We start from the raw sequence: 21,716 nt of genomic DNA on the forward strand, positions 1-21,716 counted from the left end.
ATATGTTGTTTCCAAATACATAACTGGTGTGTGTGTGTATTTTTTTTAAAAAAGAGTTGCCTATTTGATTCACCAATTCTGTGCTTCGCTTACTTAAAACCATGTGACAGGAGGTAGCTAATCAATGAAGATTCCTTTGAGTTACACGTGGGCCTATGTACAAGTTCGTACTGGTATGCGATGAGAGTTGAGCCTAATATTGTTTCCTACTCTCTCTCAGGAACAGAGATGGGATTTTCTTTCCAAATACTTCATATCACTGTCATTTATTAACATGGAGATTCAAAAACCTATTTACGTTTGTGATTTTCTATCCATTCGGGTTGCTACAATCATATATTCATCACTCAGTTTGGTCACTGTCTTGATGAAACTAAAAACATGCCAATAGAATTTCTTGTGGTGGAAATGTATAATGGTTTTATGTTGTCCCCTGTATGGAAAAAAAGGAAAGCATGTTTGTATTAGTTTACTCACCCAGTCACACTGAGTTTGACAGCTATCCACAGGTTTTATTTGAATTAAATTTCTATTTATCAAATTCAGAAGCATCATGAAGGCAGTAGAAGTGCTCAATCTGCTCTGTTTATGGCTTAGTTAGGGGAGGCACTGCAGTATGGTTCTAATGAGATAAATTTGAAGGCGAAATTACAGTAAACTGTATTCCTAAATTTTTAATATATCATAGTGGTGACATGAGACCTGCATGTTTTTATGCTTGTTGTCCGGACAATATTTTAAGAAATTTGTCATCAAAGCTGCAGATGCTTTTTCTGCAATGAAATCTAGCTTTCTGCTTGGTTTACAGTGCAGTTTGCTCCCTGTGTGATTGGAGTGTCTACTCTGTTCCTCAGTGTATACTTTCTCCAACAGGTTTTTGCAGACTGCATTGGGAAGGAAATTCTCAGGTAAGAAAGAGGCAATTAAAGTCGCTAATGTTTAGTTTTAAAGTGAGTCATTAAAAATGTTGTTGAAGCCTCAATATTCCTAATAACTTGTCTTTGTGGTAAAGTTTGGTAGTTGAAATCTGTGATGATCCTGCTACCAAAAAGTCCAGTGTGCCTACAGACAATTGAACTCCACGATTTGCATTGATTAGCTATTTCTTCAAGAATAGAAAGTCTATAATGTTGCATGATATCCCTTTTCATTGTATTGTTGACATTTTGAAATGCGTGATGCAGCTGTTCTGGATAATTGGCTTAGATAAGAGTTCAGAATAACTTTCCTTGTTTTTGTGTCTCAGATCCATTGGTGATGTGACTTTAGGTTCAACTTTGATTTTGGTAACATTTTAACTTCTCAATCTCCTCATTGTACAGGTGCAAATTGATGATAATGAGTATGAGGGATTTTCACCTGCTCATGTAACATTGAGGCAGAGTATGTCCAGGAATCCAATGCAAGATATATTTCTCTTCTATCTGTATGAGAGTTTTGAATCCATCAAGATTTGTACCTTACACTCTTTTATTGTCTTTCTTGGAATTTGATTCCCTCAAAAATCAGTTTTGTGTTTGGCTACACAAAATGTAAAAGCAATGTTGTGTATCACAAAGCATCTAAAATATTTTAGTTTGGCTATATATTTGTAAATATAATGCATAAAATTTCTTCAATATAATGCAACACAGACATGTATGGAATATAATTGACTAAATATTCATTTCAATATTGTACAGCTGTTAATTGGACTCCTGGAATGTACACTACTGTCCTCTTTGATCATTTGTACCCTTGCAGTCAACCTATAAATTACAGTTTAATCACAACAGAATGAGTAGACTTAAGACAACCTCACATTTTGGAGTTCATATCTCACAGTATGGAATAAACAACACCTTCATCTTACTGTCCATAAAAGGAAAGGACAGAGATGTTACTGCTAAGCCCATAACAAGAAGGAGCAGTGATCTTTGTCAAATTAAGTGGATGAAATATTTGGTGATTAGAACTGCAGATCAGCAGTGGGAAAGTATTTAATCAGGAGTTGGAAGGTTAGGTTTCAAAACACATTGCATGAAGGAAAAAATGCTTGAAGAGCTGTCACTTCATTGACGAAAAGGTCCATTCAGTCAAATTTTAAACCATGCTTGTATTAATAATGTGAGAGGCAAAAGGGCAAGAAACATCTTAAAATACAGGAGAGTAAAAAAGACTTTGTGTAATGGGAAAATAGTGTTCGTAAGATAGTCAAAGTTTGACTGCAAAGAGATGGAGGCTATCTTTTGTGTAAGGCTTTGACACGTTGCTCAATTTTCATAGAGAAGCTGGATTTTAGGATCACAAATTTACCAAAAATGAATGTAGAAAACAGATGGTGGAGGCAGTTTTTTAATGAAATGTAATTAAATAACTCAAGCAAACTTGGATCAGCAAATTAGACATTAAAAAATTTTGGAGTCATAATGAAACAGGACATTTTTGGACTATAATTTTCCTAATTCTCATGGAAGAGACTATTGCTCAGAGGATTGAAAAAGTGCAAATGTGATAACCTCCTTCAAAACTGAACGCCAAGATAGTCAGAAAAGTTTTTAGAAATGGTGACTTATTCAGTTATTGTTAAGCTGCTAGAATCAGTAATTAAGAATGAAGTTAGTAAATACTTAGAATAAAGATCACTATAAATGAAAGTTTGCTAATCATGATAAGTCAGAACAGATTCTGAAAGATTATACTTAATCAACTGTGTTGATGTCTTTGAATGAGAGGGGATAGCCGAAGAAAAGGCAATAAATGTGCTTTTTAAAATCCTTTTTGAAAATCCTATTTGTAAGGTGCCAAGAGAAAAGCAGAAAGAAAGAGAGCAATGTCAGGCTGGGGGAAGAGGTTGAGAAGCAGGGCCCTTAAGGATACCCTCAGCCAATGTGAGAATTAAGCCCATGCTGTTCGGGCTACACTACAAACCAGCCACCCAGCCAAATGAGCTAACCGACACCCCGGCTATATATGTATTGTTGCTCATGATGTCCCTGATGATTGTGGCTTGTGGCACAGTGGCCACATCCATGCCCCTGGACTGGGCAGCCCGGATTCAAGTCCTACCTGTTCCAGAGGTGTATAATAACATCTTTAAACAGATGGATTAGAAAATATCTAGAATGTTTTCAGTAATCTTAAAGTGCCTGTTTTGTTTGCTACATTTTAGCTATTAAAATTAACATTGCTGTTAATACATTGGCAGAAGTAGAAATCTGAAAACAGAATTTTTCATGCTGCTTTATATGCACATGGTATCAAATGCTTCATGTATTGATTTTTCAAGAAATCTACATTTGATGCACTGCAATTTATAATTTTGCATTATATACACAAGGTTGGAAATCTGACTTGTTTTTAATTCATAAGCTCAAGCAGTGACAATGCCTGTATAACCTAATTCATAACGTCTTTCCTATTTTACTTTTTCCCACTTTTTTTTCTTTTTACTGTACAATCACCCCTTTTTCTATATAATCAAACTTCCCTTAATTTCATGAGAGAATAGCTTATGGTCCAGTAGGACTACGGTGACTTGACTTTACCTGATCTATTGTGGAATGGAAACTGCCAAAATGTTGGGTGAAATACTGTATCTGATCCTTAATAGTGAGCAATTGGTATTTGTGTTGGCTTATATGAATCTTAGTCATGTTCAATATCTTCCCCTACCATGATAAAGATGTTAGTGGCCAATATGTGTGCTTTTGGAAAGCGTTGATATTGGTTTAACTGTTGCTCGGGTGTTAAACATTAAACTACTTGACCTTGGTGAGTGTTGAGCTTCTGTACTATTGTTGCTACTGTCACCATCCAAGAAAATGGTGGGTATTTCAACATATTCCTAATTGAGCCTTGTAGCTGGTGAATAACCTCCATGTGCTCAGGTGATGACCCACTAAAGTAACTAGTTTCTCCCCAGTCTGCAAAAAAAAATCCTTCTTAAGCATTGGCAACTTGACTGGAGCTTTTACCTGAGGCTTAATTGCTGTAGGTGTCTAGCTATAATGGACAAATAATTTTGGTACTAAATGGTACTATATGGTGTTATCCTGTTCTTTGGAAAGTAGAATAACCATACAGCACTGTGATGACAAAGAAAGTGGCCATGGAGGTAGTCAATATATTGGTTGACATCTTCCAAATCCAGAGATTGTGGAACAGTCCCTGCAGACTTGTAACCCTGCTACTTCAAAAAGAAGGAAAGGAGAAAACAAGGAATTACAAAACGGTTCATCAAATGTCAGCAGCAGGCCTGAGTCTCCCTAAAGAATGCAATAACAGGACACTGAGAAAATATACTCAGCATTGCACAAAATCAGCAAGGATTTATGAAAGAGAAATTGTGTTTAAAAAACTTGGTGTTATTTGAGGAAGTTAGTAATAGGGAGAGCTAGTGAATGTGTTGTATTTAGAATTTCAGAAAGCTTTTATGAAGAAGTTAGTGTTAGATTAAAGCAAATAGGACTGGATTTGAAAATTGGATAGTGTCGGAATGAGTTAATCTTTTTTGAAGTGAAAGGTGGTGACTCATGGGTGTGACAGTGATCAATGCTTCGGACCTAACTATTCACAGTAAATATCAGCTATTTAGATGAGAGGATTAAATCTAACATTTCCAAGCTTGATGACTAACAAAACTAGGAGAAATTGAGTAGTGAGGAAGTAAAGAGGCTTCAGGGTGATTTAGATAAACTGAGCAAGTGGGCAAAAGCACATCAGATGTAGTATAACGTGGCTAAGTGTGAAGTTATCCACTTCAGTAGGAAAAACAGAATTACAGTATTACTTAAATAGTGATAAATCGGGGAAATTTGCTTTACAAGGGACCTGCGTTCCTTCTACACCAGTCATTGAAAACAGGTTATTCAATTGGGAAGATAAATGTTTTGACCTCCATTGCAAGGGGATTTGAGTACAGAAGCAAGGATTGCTTGCTGCAGTTGTGAGGGGCTTTGATGGGACCACACCTGGACTGTTGTGAGGAGTTTCAATTTGTTCAAGAAAAGAATACTTGCCGTTGAGGGAGTTCAGTGAAGATTTACTGTCTAATTCCTTGGATGGCAGGTGTGTCATATTGGGTTGATTGGCTCTGTATTTACAGGTGTTTGGCAGAATAAATCAGAAATTGTTGAAACATAGAAAGTTCTGATGAGGCTGACAAACTGGATGCGGGGATGTTGTTTTCCCTGACCGGGAAGTTGGGAACATGGTCTCAGGATGCAGAGTAGACCATTTAGGACTGAAGTGAGCATTTTCTTCAGTCTTGTTGGTGATCCCTTGTAATTGTGTATGTGTTTGAATGTTTTGCCAGAGATAGTTCCCTGACTTGGTTTTTCAATTGCCCGATTGTTGCGGTCTCAATATGGTAACATCCATTTGATGTAGGGCTCCTGAAGTGCACTAGTTATGCTCCTACCTCTGGGCTAGAATGTCTTAAGTTGTGGACCTGCTCAGAAGGGGTGTCATTATCAAATCTGAAAGGTTGATTTTTGTAAAACAAATCTTTTATTTGTGTTCTTGTGCAAATGGTTACAGCTGAGCATGTGGTCAAAAGAAACTTCTAGCCTGTAAAGTGGAAGAATCCCAATCTCTCCCTCTTGTGTGGAGTGGGGAGAAGTGACAGAAAATCTCCAAGTAGTTGTTCTCATCACTTTCTTTATAAACTGCTCTCTGCAAATCATTTTGTTGAAAGGAGAAAGGGGGAAGCCGCCTTCAGAGAACCTGAAAAGGGCAAATTCTCAACCAGTGAATGAAAGACAGCGTTGGTGTGAAAACAACCTCATCTCCTCATCAGCAACAAACTGAAAAGAAGTGGAAGGAATGAAAGAAAACAATTCATCAACTCTTGTGATCTAGATTGGTGTTTCCAATCTCTACTTTTTCTATCCTTGTCTTTTTATGTATCTTGTTTATGTGAATGGAATTTTGAAAATGGTTAGATTTGAAGTTTATGTGAATTTCTAGCAATTCGAGTGACTTTCATGCAGTTGTTTAAAAACAGTTTGATACAGAATAACTATTCATTGTAAACAATGAAAAATCCGATGTGCGTATTCTTTTAACCTAAATTAGACTATTGGGTAAAATTAGGCAGTTCTGTGGATAATCGAACATTTGTATTTGTGATGACTGTCGGAATGGTGAAGCTTGATTTCCAGCATATTGCCCCAGTGAGGCATGACAGTTACTTGTGATTGCACATGTTGCAATTTTTTATTACATTTCTTGGATTAATAAGTAGGAAACTTAAGAAGTGATTCACTTTGGTTGGAACAAACTGTTATAAAAAATGAATGACTTTTAGGTGAGAGTTGTGGAGATTAGATTGTTTTCTGTAAAGCACAGGATTAATAGATGTTAAAAATTATCTGGGATCTTGATGGAATAAATAAGGAGAAGCTTTCCATGAGCCGGGGACCAAAGAGCAGATTAAAGCAGTTTAAGTTCATTTCCAAAATAATCAGAGGGGATAAGTTTTTTTTAATGCAAAAGATTGTGCTCTGGAATCTACTATGTAAAAGAGTGATAGGCACATATAGTATTGTTTTAAAATGCGTTGGATATATATTTAAAAATGGAAGTAGTACCAAGTTGTGATACTCATTGGTTTGTTCTTCAAAGATCAGAGACAAACATGATGAGCCACTTAACCACCTGTTCCATGTACTTCTGTAATTATTAGATCAGTTCTTATAAATTATTCTTCGTGTCAAACGATGCAGAGTAACAATATATTCCATTGATCTACACTGCAGATTGAATTTCTGGAGTTTCTGATGCTGTTGTTTTTCTGTTTATTCATGTGCTTTCTCTTAAATAAAGTAATTTTAGATTGATAACTGCTGGACATTTTGTCAGTGGAGTTCTGTCCTCCATGACCACTTTTCTGGGAAAAGCTGTTGTTGGAATCCATGGTCACTTCCTTGCCTATTGAAATCTTCTCTGTTTAACAAAAATTATTGATGATCGTGGTACCAGATTGTAATATGCTAATTCCCAGCTGGAAATTCATCTTCAGATGTGTGATCAATCTTTGAAAATGCACTGATAGCATATAGTTTCAACTCTACTAAATTAGGAAAGCAAAATCACCTATTCTTAGGCAAATGCATTCAGTCTTATTCTTCTCCCACTTGACTGAGTAAAATGTATTACAATTTATTGTCAGTTCCCATGTGTAAACTTGACAAATAATAAAATCATTCTTGTAATTCGAATATTTAAAATTGTACATGTCTGTAGATTCAGTATTGTTATCTTAATTTTTACCGGCTCATTGTTATGCACTGATTCAGGTAGTTGAATTTCATTCTTAATTTCCTATTGAATCTAACCTTTAATGGTTAGATGAATAATTTTATATATGTCAGGACAGTTTTGTTTTCCATTCCTCTTATCTACACTCATAATGAGCAATCTGTTAAACTGATGTTGGTGATAGCTTGCTGTCTGTGATCATGTTGCAACATCTAAGTTGTCCGTCTCTCAGTTCTTCGTTTACTATAGCAGGACTACTATGTTTCAGCTAACTCAACTTGGTGATTTCCAAATTGCTATATCTTTTCCTATTTAACTGTAAATACATAATGCCTGAATTTTATTAAAAGAATGGGTTTTTGCACTGAGAACCCATGCTTGTACTTACCTGCTCATTAAACCTATTACCATCATTCCCTAAATTTGGTGCCAAGGGATTAACCAGTAATTTCATTAATGCTTCATGTATCGATGAAGAATTTTGAATCGGAGAACTAAATTTAGCTGGGAATTGGAAAAAAAAAGCACCCTCTAATGATACACTTGCAATCAGGGGTAGGCCATTGATTAGAGTTAGAGATAATTCATCTGTCTTTGGATGACAGGGATGGGTAGGGGGTGGGTCTGGGCAGAATGTTCTTCAGAGGGTGGGTGTGGACTCGATGGGCAGAATGGCTTGCTTCCACACTCTAGGGATTCCATGATGCCTCAGTGCAACATGATTTCAAGACTGTTATCCATCACTGTGTGATAAGTTTTTTTTTCTTCTTAATGGAATTGGAAAGCAATTGATTTTGCTTTGTAATGGTCTCCATAATCAATTTTGTAATGAGTAAATCAATTTTTTTTGTATCATGAGATTTCAGAGCTTTGTTGGATTTTACGAATTTACATTCCAAAATTTTCTCCAATTTTTGCTAGCCAAGGATTACTGTGTGATATTTAATATTGTAGAATACCAGGAATATAAATAGTAACGATGGCTTGTAAGCCAAACTCTGGTCAATACAGCATACAGTTGGTAAGGACGGAAGAAATAAAAATCAGCCTTGTCCACAATACTGATAGCTGTCCTGTTCATAATCTACAAGAAATGTGTACATGTGGATAAAGGACAAGGCCCAGGTATATTATTCAACATTGTCAAATAATCTTTAGAAACACTTAGTGTTCATGTCCACAAATGAAGGGCAGTCCAAGGCAAGTGACTCCCATCAGGAGACAGAAAAAGTCTAAATACTGAAGAAGTATAAGTGTACTTGAGGTGTTTTCGCATATTTTCTGTAGCAATAAACATCTCACCTTCAAATAAAATTATTTTCTTTTCAACTTTGCTTGCAGAAAAGCAAGGTCCAGAGCGGAAACGAGTGAAAAAGGAGGCTGGAGTCAGAAAATCTGGATTGTTTGGAGCAGGAATAAGAGCTGGCTGTCCACTTTCAGAACGACAACAAGTTGCTTTGCTGATGCAAATGACAGCAGAGGAATCAACAAACAGTCCAGGTTTGGATCTCCTTTTAGTGGGTGTTTGGCAAGGGTGGTGGAGGGTGGCAGCAGAATGTTGTATCTAGTTGCTTCTTTTATATTACTCATCTTAAGTTTAAAATTGCTTTTTGTCTCATTTAAATAGCCAAACTTCAGATGGTGGTCATGTACTTAAAAGCCTTGGAACCACAGGAATTCTATTTTGGAAACACTTTTTTAGTTGCTAATAATTTGATTGTATAGACGTTCAACAGTGATGTTTACAATGCACTATATCATCTGGAGATGCCAAAATCAACCAAAAGGAAAATAATACTGTAAATACACTGCAAGATGCAACATTGTAAAGTGCAAAGTTGAAATGTCAGATATAGCAAACAATTCATCATTGTCCTCATACAAGCACAGTAGATACAAATACCATTGACTCCCTCCAAACTACTTGCAGGGACCCAAAGACACTTTCTAAGTAGGGAAGTGATTCAGTTGCTGTTTGTCTGGCATACTATATTGCATTCACTGTTTATAAGACCATAAGACATAGGAGTGGAAGTAGGCCATTCGGCCGATCAAGTCCACTCCACCATTTAAATCATGGCTGGGCATTTCAACACCACTTCCCTGCACACTCCCCGTAGTCCTTGATTCCTTTTGCGATCAAGAATTTGTCAATCTCTGCCTTGAAGGCATCCAACGTCCCGGCCTCCGCTGCACTCTGCGGCAATGAATTCCACAAGCCCACCGCTCTCTGGCTGAAGAAATGTCGTCTCATTTCAGTTTTAAATTTACGCCCTCTAATTTTAAGGCTGTGCCCATGGGTCCTAGTCTCCCCGCCTAACGGAAACAACTTCCTAGCATCCACCCCTTCTAAACCATACATTATCTTGTAAGTTTCTGTTAGATCTCCCCTCAACCATCTAAACTCTAATGAGTACAATCCTAAGATCCTTAGCCGTTCGTCATACGCCAAACTTACCATTCCAGGGATCATCCATGTGAATCTCCGCTGGACACGCTCCAGGGCTAGTATGTCCTTTCTGAGATGTGGGGCCCAAAATTGGACACATGTAGACTCCTCTTTATTGGTTCAGACAAAACAATGATTAGACTATTACTTTGCTGATCCTCTCCACTCTGTTCACGAGTGTGATCCTAAACTCCCTCCCTGTCACTTTGGATCTCCTTCCTAATTTCTAATTTTCTTTAGTCTTCTATACTAATCCAGAAAAGCTCACAGTAAATTGCAGGAGCAGTACCTCATTGTTGTTCTTGATATTTGTCAGTGACCATACTTTGAAATTGACAAACTACTCCAGTGCTAATCTTTACTCCCTTTTATCTTGGAGATCCTGGGGAAACAGGTTGAGGGTTCTTTGCTTGTGTGAATTATAAAGAAGCAATTTTACTGCTTAAAATATAGCTTCCCAATTTTTCCCCAGTTCCAATCACTGTACCACTTAGCTTCTTTGCTGCTAGCTCTTTGTTTTCTCCAACTTCGAAAATCTACTCAGTGTGCATGCTTTCTCTGCATCTTGCACGGTTCACCTTTATTTCATTTCAGTATTTGTGCCTTGTTCTGTCTTATCCTGTTATCACTTGTCAGGTCATTATCTCCTATTCAGTATCCACCTGGTATACAGCTGATTCTTTGTTTTCCATGCATACATGTATTTCGTCTTGTGTTTTCTGCTTGAGTGGTTTGTGACAACTGCACCTGCTTCAAAATTTGAGTGCTTGTCTATTTCTGGATTTTGGTGTTTAACAATGTCACATCCATGCTGGACAGCCAAATGACTCAAAAGTTTGAACATCAAGGAACTTCTGATCTCTGCTGTTTTCCCAAGAAGCTGTAGTCTCTTTGTGCTTTTCTTTGGAAGGATCTCTCACAATTATATTGAAAGCTTATTGAATTCGTTCATGATTTATTATGGTTTCCTTGTTTGCATCCTTGTTGTGGCTTTGGCACTGCCCACTTGCTTTCAAAGTGGTTATCATTGCTCAATCTCAGCTTTCCTATTAAAAATATCTCTGCCATAAAATAGAATGAAGTTTGCCCATTACACTGTGGTCAATGATGTATTTTGTTGCTCTGTACTTATTGTATCAGGCCTAAATATACCTAATCAAAGTGTTTATAAAAGTAGAATTCATTATTCAGCCCAAAAGTTTGAAGAAACTTTCAACTAACTAAATTGGGTAACCACATTTTTCTTCTTTGTCCAAGGGATCAAAATGAGTTGATAACTCTTTTATTATGGCTAGCTTACAGATAATCAAATAGTTATGTTTTGCACAGATCGTACTCCAAAGCATCCCTCACAGTCGATTCTTGGACAAAAGAGAACACCAAGTTCTGCCTCCAAAACCAAAGACAAAGTAAATAAAAGGAATGAGCGTGGTGAGACACGACTTCACAGAGCTGCCATCCGGGGAGATGCACGGCGGATTAAAGAACTTATTAGTGAAGGTGCAGATGTAAATGTGAAAGACTTTGCAGGTAATGTAACTAAAATGGGCAGTTTGTTTAATTTGGAATCCTTAATGTAAGCAAAAAATTTTGCACTGAATTGTATTGCAGCAAATTGCAATCTGCTTATCATTCCTATGTTTCTAAGCCATAGTAGGAGAAAGGATAGATAGAGGAAAATATGTTCTTATACACCAATTTTATGACTCTTCCTTTCACCTTTGGGAGACACTTTTTCAGGCTCATTTGGAATACTGAGAGAAATTCTGGCTGTGAATTTCGGGAAGAAAAGAAACTTTAATGGTGATTTACGAGAATGATTTCAGGGATGAGATACTTCAGTTACATGAATGTATTTGTGGTGATGGGGTAAATACCCATGAGAGGGTAGGAGGAGATTTGATGCAAATGTTTGGAACCCTGAAAGTTCTGGATGGAAACAGAAATTCTATCAACGTAACTCTTTATTTCCTCACAGATGAAGCTGGATCTGCTGAGGTTCTCCAGCACTTACCTGTTTTTACTTCAGATTTCCAACATCAATATTTTGGTTTTGTTTTAATGTTAGCTGCCTGATTTATTTCTACTGTACAGATAATCATTTCTGTACTCCACACTTTATTGGACCAGAACCCGTAAAACTGGAACATTTAAAGTGAGGTGCGGTAGGATAATCCATTGAGAGAGTATAGCAATTAAAACTGAATAGTTCATACAGAAGTGACCAGTCCTGACAAAGATCTTTTTGATTTGAAATGTTAACTCTTGTTTGTCTGTCCACAGATGTTGCAGAATCTGTTGAGTTTCTCCAGCATTCTCTGATTCTCTTTCAGATCTTTCATATTTTGCTTTGATTTGAGCAAGTATAGAATCCTTTCATTTTATTTTAAATATTCTCTTTGGATTTCGCCTGAGAAGCAGGCAACACTTCTAATGCTAAAGGTGGTGTTTGTGGGCAATACTATCACCATGTGGAATACAGGATGCATGTGCAAAATTGAGTTGTGGCTTTTAAAGAGCAGCAACATGTCGTATTTTAAAAATAAGCGTTAACAAGGTCCAAAAAGATGAAAGTATGTTTGAAAGAAACCTTCAAAGTGCTGACTGTGTTTTAATAGACTGTTTCAATAAAATACCATGCTAAAAGGGAAAAATCTGTATCCACAGCACTACATCGTGACAGCGTGAGGTAAGCATACATTTGTCAAATGAGCTATTGACAAACGTTACTGTCAGGAACTAATTTGACAGTTTAACTATGCATATGAATTTTGTTAGCTCGAGGCAATTGTCAGAGACGATATGTACAGAAAATGGGAATGAACTACAATTATATTTTGAAAGTAAAATGCCAGAAAACGCATATTAGCATTCATATGAGTAATCTATATTTTAATTACTTCATGCTTGTCTAGGGAGAGACAAATGCAGTTGAACAGAACATTATATTAGAGATGGAATACATTTTAAGCAGTAAAAGTGGGGGGTGCTGGGAAAGGAAGAATAGAGAATTAGAGGTGAAGAAAGTTGGTGCTGCTGTAAGTGCAAAAGATGTGTATCGAGGAAGCATGAATGACAGAATAATGAATATTTCTTGTTCAAAAGCAGAAACAAGTAAAACAAGCCAAACCTAAAATGGGAACGAAATGCAGGCAGAGTTTACAGTCTGAAATTGTTGAACTCATTGTTTCAGCTCTGAGGGCTTAAAGTGCCTAATAAAAGGCCAGGTGTTGTTGATTGAGCTAACTGTTAGGTCCAAGTCAGGAGGAATGAACAAACTCCTCTCTCATCTCCACTCCTGAGATGGTTGTAGCTGTTTGAATTTAAAAGGAAACAGAGCTTGTCATTTTAATTTATACACACAAAAATATATTTCCTTGTGTATAACTTAGTGTAAAAAGCAAGCCAGTCAGGTTCCTTTCTTTAAAAAGTAAGTTTCTTTTATTTCTCAGATTTTGGTCAAATAAAGAAATTATTAAAGCAAAGTTTAAAAATGTAAAAATATTCAACCACCCACTAATGCAAAAACAATACGCAAAATCTCCCAAGTGAAAAAAGTAGACTGCTAAACTCTACAAGGCTATCAGATCTTAAAACTTGGCCAGTCAGGAAAGAAACGTTATTCTTGGATTGTGCAGAGGATTTACTCAGAAGGACCACTTTTCACCCAGTAGCTGTTGGTATTGAAGTTTCTTATTCAAGTAACCAGTCTGCAGTTTTAAGCTGGGTAAATCTCTTGGAAAGACCAGAGTTGATTTGGAATGTTCTCTTGGGAACTCTTTGGTTGCAGTAAAGAAAACTTTTGTTGGACATTCAAATCATCACTAATAGTTCAGCTTTGAGAGAAATTTCAAAGAAAGGGGAGGATTGAGAGTGCGTTAAGGCTGTTTTCCTTTTAGCCAGCAGGCCAAATTGTCTGTTCAAAATACTCATAATAATTATTGTTATTGCAGAAATTTGCTGTGGTACAATTGCTTATATGTAACAAATAAATAAAGAGAATTAGAGATAGTAGGAGCTACCAATGCTGGAGAATCTGAGATAACAAGGTGTAGAGCTGGATGAACACAGCAAGCCGAGCAGCATCAGAGGAGCAGGAAAGCTGACCTTTTGGGTCTGGACCCTTCTTTGTTTCTGAAGTAGGGTCCAGACCCGAAACGTCAGCTTCCCTGCTCCTCTGATGCTGTTTGGCCTGCTGTGTTCATCCAGCCCTACAGCTTGTTATCTCAAATGAAGAGAATCACTTCATCAATGCTAAACCTACATCATTATGGAACAGTGCCAGCAGTGACAGCCAATTAGTATGAAGAAAGATGGAAAAATAGAGTCTAAGAATTTAATTCTCCTTCCCCAGCATAGGTACTAACAATAGAAGCAAAATATGTCAATGTCCTCCAAAGACATCTCTTGTATCAGACTTCTGTGGTGACTTGAAGAGATTGGCGATGAGGCAAAATGCCCTCTGATCCTAGTTTGACATGGTCGATCACCATTTACATGGCCATCATTAAAATCATGCTATTTCCTCTGTTCCAAAAAGCTTCAGGCCACAGAGACCTGTTCTTTGCTGGCCAAGTCTTGTGTAGAGAAGTTACCAACCTAAGACTCTCCTGTTCTGCAAGCATGGCTCAATCCAATCCAATGGCCTGGCCCCACAGTTCCCATGCTGACCAAAGAAACTGGTCAGGCATTAGCCAGTCTAAGCGCTATATATCTAAGCCACTTGAAGCCCACTAATCACAGCTGATGTAGCCAAGCTGGGCTGCTTAGTCTTGGTCAGTAGCTGTTTTAGCGGTTTCATCTAAATGTCCATGAGAAGCTCTGTTTCAATCAAGTACCATTAGTCAGTTCTATTCCCAAAAGTTGGATTAAACGAGCTCTTTCTGAGACCTCTGTATAGTGCACTTCCAAAAAAAGTTTGTTTTTGACAAATGCAACATTTTATCAGTAGCTCACTGATCTTTGCCTTGGAAGTGTTCATTTCAATGCGTCCATAGGGTGGCACAGTGGCTCACCAGTTAGCACTGTGGCCTCACGATGTCAGGAACCCAGGCTCAATTCGAGCATCAGGTGACTGGAGTTTGCACATTTGTCCCTGTGTCAGCGTGGGTTTACTCTAGTTTCCTCTCACAGACCACAGATGTGCAGTTTAGATTAGATTAGATTCCCTACAGTGTGGAAACAGGCCCTTCAGCACAACAAGTGCATGCTGCTCCTTGAAGCATCCCACCCAGACCCATACCCCGATAACCCACACACCCCTGAACACTACGTTTAGATGGATTGGCCATACTAAATTGCCCATAGTGCCCAAGGATGTTTAGGTGGATAAGCCACAGAAATGCAGGGTTACAGGGATAGGGTGCAGGGTAAGTCTGGGTGGGATGCTCCTCAGAAAATCACTGTGAACTAATTGGGTCAAATGGCCTGTTTCCACGCTGTAGGGATTCTATGATTTTGTGTTTCCAGCAGATGACATTGTAAATTAATATTTTTAATGCGTTCTTGTAATATTACTTTCAGTTTTGCTTCTGTAGAACTGTATTTTGTTGTTCAGAAAAGTGATTCTCATTACAATGGTCATTATACTCAAACTATGCATTCAGTTTGCATCTTGTGCTTTATGTACATTAACAAGTAAAATTATTGATATATTTAACTTGCTTTTGATTATTTCTTCAGGATGGACGGCACTCCATGAAGCATGTAATAGAGGTTACTATGATGTTGCTAAGCAACTTCTCGCAGCAGGTGCTGAAGTCAACACAAAAGGCCTGGATGATGACACACCTCTTCATGATGCAGCTAATAATGGTCATCGCAAGGTCTGTTCCAGTTGATAATTCCTGTGTTTAAAGCTTTGTTCCTTGAAATTACTTAATATATTGGTTGCTCACAATGGAGTACTGACTGTCGTAATTCCATTGCTAGAAAAGATGGTATTTCCCAAGAAGAACTCCTTCATCTTTGCACTTGAAACTTAGTAAACTATGTGCATCTGCTCACTTGATCCTGCAATAGAATGTGCATACCAGTTGACAGTTTTTGTAAGCTGTTATTTGTGGGATATTCTTAGTGGTGTTTTTGTAGGACACCAAACATCTTTGTTTTTGTTCATCAGTTGCTTAATGTAAGTACTACCTCTTGGATTACATCAATGGAGCATAAAGCACTGTTGGTGTGACTCGATGAGTGCATTTATCTCCAAGTCAGAAAGTTGCGAATTCAAGTCTTGCTGCTAAACAAAAAATTGCAAAACGTAGTTTCATCACATTCTGTTGAGTACTGAGGGAATTCTGCACTGTCAAAAGATACCGTCTTTCAGATGGCATGTAGAATAGGTACCATTTTATATTCCCTTAGGAGGATGTAAAAGAGGGAAAATCTCCCACTGTCTTCACTGATAACTATTTGTCAACCAATATCACTGAAACAGACTTTCTAATAATTATGTTATTACTAATATTACAATGTTACATAGCTACATTTCACAAAAGTACTTAATTAGCTTTGAGACATTTTGGGATATTTGTGGGTTGTGAATGACTCTGTCGTCATGGGTTCTTACTTTAGGACATGAAATGTATAGATCTTCTCATAATTTTGAAATTATGTACAAAATATTATGCATGTGTAAGCAGAGGTAGACCATTTGTCGCCTTGAGCTTTTTAACGTTCAGTACTATCAGGGCTAATTAGATTGTGGCCTCAGCTTCACTTTCCTGGTTACCCCAGATATCGTTGAATCCTTTTGTTAGTCAAGAATCTATTTACTTGTGCTCTATAGTCAACGACCCCGTCTCAACTGGTTTCCAGGCCAGAGATCTAACTGATATAAACTCTGAGGAAAAAAAATCTAATTGTTCTCATTTCTGCCTTAAATGAAGGGTCTCTGATTTTTAATTTATGCCCCTGATTTCAATGTCAGCACAAGGGGAAACAGCCTTCCATCAGTCATCCTACCAAAACCCTTTGGATTTTACATGTTTGAATAAGGTAAGTTCTAAACTCAATTGAAAACGGGCCCAACTTTTCCTCATTAGATAACCCCCCTTATCCCACAAATTGGTCAAATGGGCCTTCTCAGAATCATTTCTAACACTGCCTTAACAATGTACTGTCTTAAACTAGGAGATTAGCAATGCACATATCTTCCAAATGTTGCTTCACTTGTACCCATATAACTGAATCAAAACATCCATACTTTTATACCAGTGGTACTAAAAAGAGAACATATTTTGTTCAAGTGTTTTGTCTTTTGTACTTTCAGGACCATTTGCCCAAGTAACAATTTAAGAGAAAATCAGCATTTGTGTTGCATGAGAACACACTGGTTGGCGAGCAGACTTTGGTAGAGGCATTACCATTGAGGATACACCAGTTAAAGGTGATTGACAGATAACTGTTAGTCATCTTTTAAATTCAAACCAGGCAGGCTGACTCTGTTTAGGGAATTCTGCCATGAGAAATGACTAGAGAATGGGCAACACTTATTTTGCTCAAGGAGGCACATGTCTTTCTGTCTAAAAGTGACCAGGATCTTTGTTATTGTGTAGCTCTGAGTACGCACAAGTGCATCACACTGCAAGTCCAACTGACAGTCCTAAATTGGGTGTCATTGAATAGAATAGCAATTCATTGTCATGTTTATTTTTACAAAAAAAAAGTGGAAACTTTTATAAGCTGCCATAGTGTGGCCTCTGTATTAAAGACAGAACTCAGAGGTAAGAAGAGAAAAGTTAAAAACTACATCAGAGTTCACCTCAGATCAGTTTCAGTTTGGGGAAAGTTGATTAAGATGACGAATGCTGGAATACGTGGAAGCTGCTGCTGAAGAAGACTTCCATGCTGATGAGAGTTTCAAGCTGGGAGAAGACCTCCACACCTAGAGACTGCCACACCAAGCTGAGACTGCCCCCTCCCCCAGGACAAAGCCGCCACAATGGGAGACTGCCACTGTAGGCTAGCATACAAGATCTCCACGCTAGGATGAGACCTCCAAGCCAGGACTGGATAACATCTCTACGCTGGCAGCCAGAATACCCAGAAGTCGCAGCCGAAGAAGCAAAGATCTTTAATCAAGGAGAAGACTGCCAAATCTGAGGACTGCCCCTCTAGGATGAGGCCACCACACCAAAAGATCATTGTGCCGGATTGAGACTAGCACTCTGGGCTGGGACCCTCTTCACTGGGCCCAGGCTGGAAGAAGAAGCCTTCTGCCAAAGAAGTTTTTTTTTAAAAAAAGGTAAGATAATAAATGGAAACATTAAGAAAATGCAGAGAAAGGATAAAAAGTAAAATGTGGATAGCATGGATGAGCTTTGGGCTCCGGGGCTGAAGATCCTGCAAGCTGAGCTGCTATACTACTGCCATTTTGCTTTTTTGATTGCATTGGACTGTCCAGCAAAACAGTTTTCTAATTGTAGAAAGACATCTAATGTTGGACACTTGCCAATTTTGTGACTGTGGGCTGAATAGGTATAGTCAGCACCTTACTTATTATGAACAGCTGACGGATTATGGGTTGGATGCAGTCGGCCGATATTTGGACCATATGTATTGCTTACCTGGTGTTATACCAGTGTTTGAAATTGAAACAGTTCCAGGTAGGTAACAGACTATCATTAACTCTTGCCGCCTTAACAGTAATGCTTTGACAATTTCAAGTCCACCTGCCAACCAGCCTGCACTTCTCATGCAGTATGAGTTTTTTTTCCCTTTTGTGGTTTTCTTGCACGTTGTCCTGAAAAGCGCAAGACAAAGAAGTTCGACAAAACTTGTCTTTTTTTCAGCACTGTCTCTGACGGTTAAAGTATAACTTATGAAATTTGAAATTGGTTTGAGTATAAGAGAGACTATTCCTGTTTTGGATCAGGATAAATGTAAATGCTGATATCTCGTACTAGAAAAGGGTTCAAAATGGTGGTACTCCAGGGTTCAAAATCTTTGAAAAATGAAGTTAAAGGGAAATTGCTTTACGCTAAAAATTAGAGGGGCAAGCAAATAATCAGAGACATATACATGTTTTTGGAAACATGACTCCTGTGCCTACAAGATATCCTAAATCATTAGACCAAGCTGAGAAGCTAGGCCATGTGTACGTTGTTATCTGTGCTATTATCCAGTCATGTTAGATCATTATCTTTGATGACAAAAGTTTCAGTTGAATATGTTTGTTGGAATGAATTTTAATTCATCTCTAAATCTGGTAGCAGAGAGAGAGAGAGAGAGAAAACGCGAGCTCTTTGCTGTAGCAGGGAGAGATCTGTGGCAGCTTCCATAACCAACTTCAAAACCCCAACCATTGAAAGCTAGACTAAACCCTGGCTTCTGTGGAATCCTGACTGCACCCATTATGCTGCTTCTACTGCACCCATTTATGCTGCTTTAAACAAAAACCCAGGGTGCCTCAAACTATTTACTTTACCAGCTTGGAAGAGACCGCTCAGAACCCAAGTGTCTCAACCGTTCTTCGTTTTTGAAAAAAGGACCAGGAAAAATATACCTTTTGAAAGCCATAGTATTGTCACAACCCTGATTCTCTTGCAGTTCTGGTATGGTGCTGGTGTCTTCAATTATGAAAATTGATGCTTAAGTACCTATTCAGTTTCTTTAGTATTTCTTTGTTCTCCATTACTATTTCTCCAGCTTCATTTTCTAGCAGTCCAATGTTCGAGCTTGCCTCAGTTAACTTTTAGATATGCAGCAGAAAACTCTTGCAATCTTCTTTTATATTATAGCTAGCTTCCCCATATCTTTTGTCATCTCCCCAGTTATTGCATTTTTAATTGTCCTGCGCTGGTTTGTAAAGGCTTCGAAATCCTCTGCCTTTCCACTAATCTTCACCGCATTGTATGCTTTTTCTTTTGCTTTTATGTTGCCCCTGACTTCACTTGTCAGCAGTAGTTACCTCACCTTAGTATGTTTCTTCTTCCTTGGGATGAATTTCTGCTGTGCCTCCAGAATTAACCCCAGAAACTCCTGCCATTGCTGCTGTATTGTCTCCCCTGCCTGGCTTCCCTCCCAGTCAGCTCTGGCCAACTGCTCCCTTTTGCCTTTGGACATACCTTCACTCAATTGTTATACTGTTACATCAAACTGAGGGATGTGTTCTATCGTATTGTGGTCACTGCCCTTGAGGGTTCCCTCACCAACTTCCAATCAAGTCTGCCTCATTACACATCACCACATGCAGAATTGCTAAACTCTTGTTGGCTTTACAACGAGCTGCTCTAAAAACCTGTCTTGGAGCCATTCCATAAATTCCTTTTCTTGAGATCCACAACCAACATGACTTTTCCAGTCCACCTGCATGTTGAAGTATCCCATGATTATTCTAATAGCGCCTTCCTTGCATGCCTTTTCTCTTTCCTGTTTTACTTTCTGCTCCACATCCTGACAACTGCTCGGAAGCTTTACACAATTCTACCCACGCTGATTTGACATCTTCTGACTCTGTCATTTCTTGCTTTTGATTTAATTACTTTCTTCCTAAGATGGCACATCCACTCCCTGTCTTGATGTGTCTGTCCTTTCGATAAGATGTGTGTCCTCTTGATATTTAGTTCCTAACCTTTATCTCCATGCAGCCATATCTCTGTGACACCCACAAAACTACAAGCCAATTTCAATCTGCATTACAAGCTTGTTTCATGTAGTGCATGCATTTAACTCCAACATCCTCAGTTCTGCATTGACTAGCCCCCTTCTCATACTTGTCCCTGTATCTTCTGTGCCTGAAGTTAGATTCCTGAGCCTTTTCCTATTCTCAGAACAGTTCCATCCTTACCCATTTCTGGTGCCAGTGTCCCATTAATTCAGACCTGTTTCTCCCACACCAATCTTTGAACTACATCCTTAACCTTGTTGATCCTATCCCAGTACTCTTGTGGCTCAGGTAGTAATCCAAAAATTGTGATCATTTTGGCCCTGCGTTTTAATTCAGCCCCTAGCTGCTCATATTCCCTTAGCAGAACCAGGTAGCAACATGGACCACAAGAACTGGATCCTTCTCATCTCACTGCAAGCTCCATTGCAGCCCAGATGAGATATCCTGAACATGAGTGGAAGGTAGGCAACATAGCCATCGGGACTCTTGATCCTGGTCACAATGAACAGTATCTGTTCCCCTGACTAATATCCTGACTACAACTACATTTTTCTTTTCACCCCTGACCTCTTGAATGGTTCTGTCAGTTTCTCATCATTCCCACAGCTCCACTCTCCTCCACACAGGTAGCAAGAATCTCAAACCTGTTAGACAAGTATAAGGGCCAGTTTCCTTCAGCGCTACCTCCAGGATCCCTGTACCTCCCTTATTCATCATGTCATGCTCCTGTCCCTGACCGCTGACTCTATTTAAGGTAGTTAATCTATGAAGTTTGACTGCCTCCTGAATCACAGCATCCATATAGCTGCCCCTCTCCCTGATGTGTCGCAGTGCTTGAAGTTCAACTTCTCAACCCTGAGCTGGAGTTCCTCGAGCAACCACAGTGGGGACCACCAGGTCCCACGTTACACATGTCCAATACATTGCCTGGCCCCAGATCGCTGTTTTATTTACTTAGTCTTTAAAATGTGATTTTAAAATTGCCTAACGGTCTTACAGTCTGTAATCTGTAAGTATTTAACCATCAATCTGAAAGTAACCTATAATTGTGCATTTGGAAGCTATTAACAAACCAAGAACTTAATGGTTTTCCTTTTATGTTACTCTTCTGTGCTGGGTACCTGATTCTGGGCTTTGGCTTATTCCGGTTAAAATATTTACCGACCAGTAACCAAAAAAGCAAGCAAAAAGCACCTCCACTTCTCTCTACTGAATTCCCATGCTGCCCCCAAATTCCCTAAGCTATTTACTCTTTCCAGGCTGTGTCTCAGTCGGATGTGATATCTCTTTTTCCTGACCGTCCACAGCTTAATGGATATCAGTGCAATATTATTGCCCCAGTGATGACTTTGACTAAATAATTAAATAATAATGATCAAATAAATGAAACAAGTATTTTGTCCAAATTGTGTGTAA

General features: G+C 38.4%; 1 protein-coding gene across 6 annotated transcripts in view; it reads left to right on the forward strand.

Moving 5' to 3' along the window:
* ankrd11 (ankyrin repeat domain 11) overlaps nucleotides 1-21,716 on the forward strand; it is a 171,110-nt gene that overhangs the window by 104,710 nt on the left and 44,684 nt on the right. For 5 of the 6 annotated variants that reach the window (XM_048546267.2, XM_048546266.2, XM_048546263.2 and 2 more), the window contains 3 exons: nucleotides 8,584-8,742; nucleotides 11,021-11,221; nucleotides 15,374-15,516. In XM_048546267.2, the coding sequence (XP_048402224.1) occupies nucleotides 8,584-8,742; nucleotides 11,021-11,221; nucleotides 15,374-15,516 (503 nt within the window). Of the gene's footprint in view, nucleotides 1-873; nucleotides 909-8,583; nucleotides 8,743-11,020; nucleotides 11,222-15,373; nucleotides 15,517-21,716 lie in introns of all 6 variants that reach the window. The other variant, XM_048546265.2, reaches the window with a different exon arrangement.

Source organism: Stegostoma tigrinum, chromosome 16 (assembly GCF_030684315.1).
Source record: "Stegostoma tigrinum isolate sSteTig4 chromosome 16, sSteTig4.hap1, whole genome shotgun sequence".
NCBI classification, from domain to species: domain Eukaryota; kingdom Metazoa; phylum Chordata; class Chondrichthyes; order Orectolobiformes; family Stegostomatidae; genus Stegostoma; species Stegostoma tigrinum.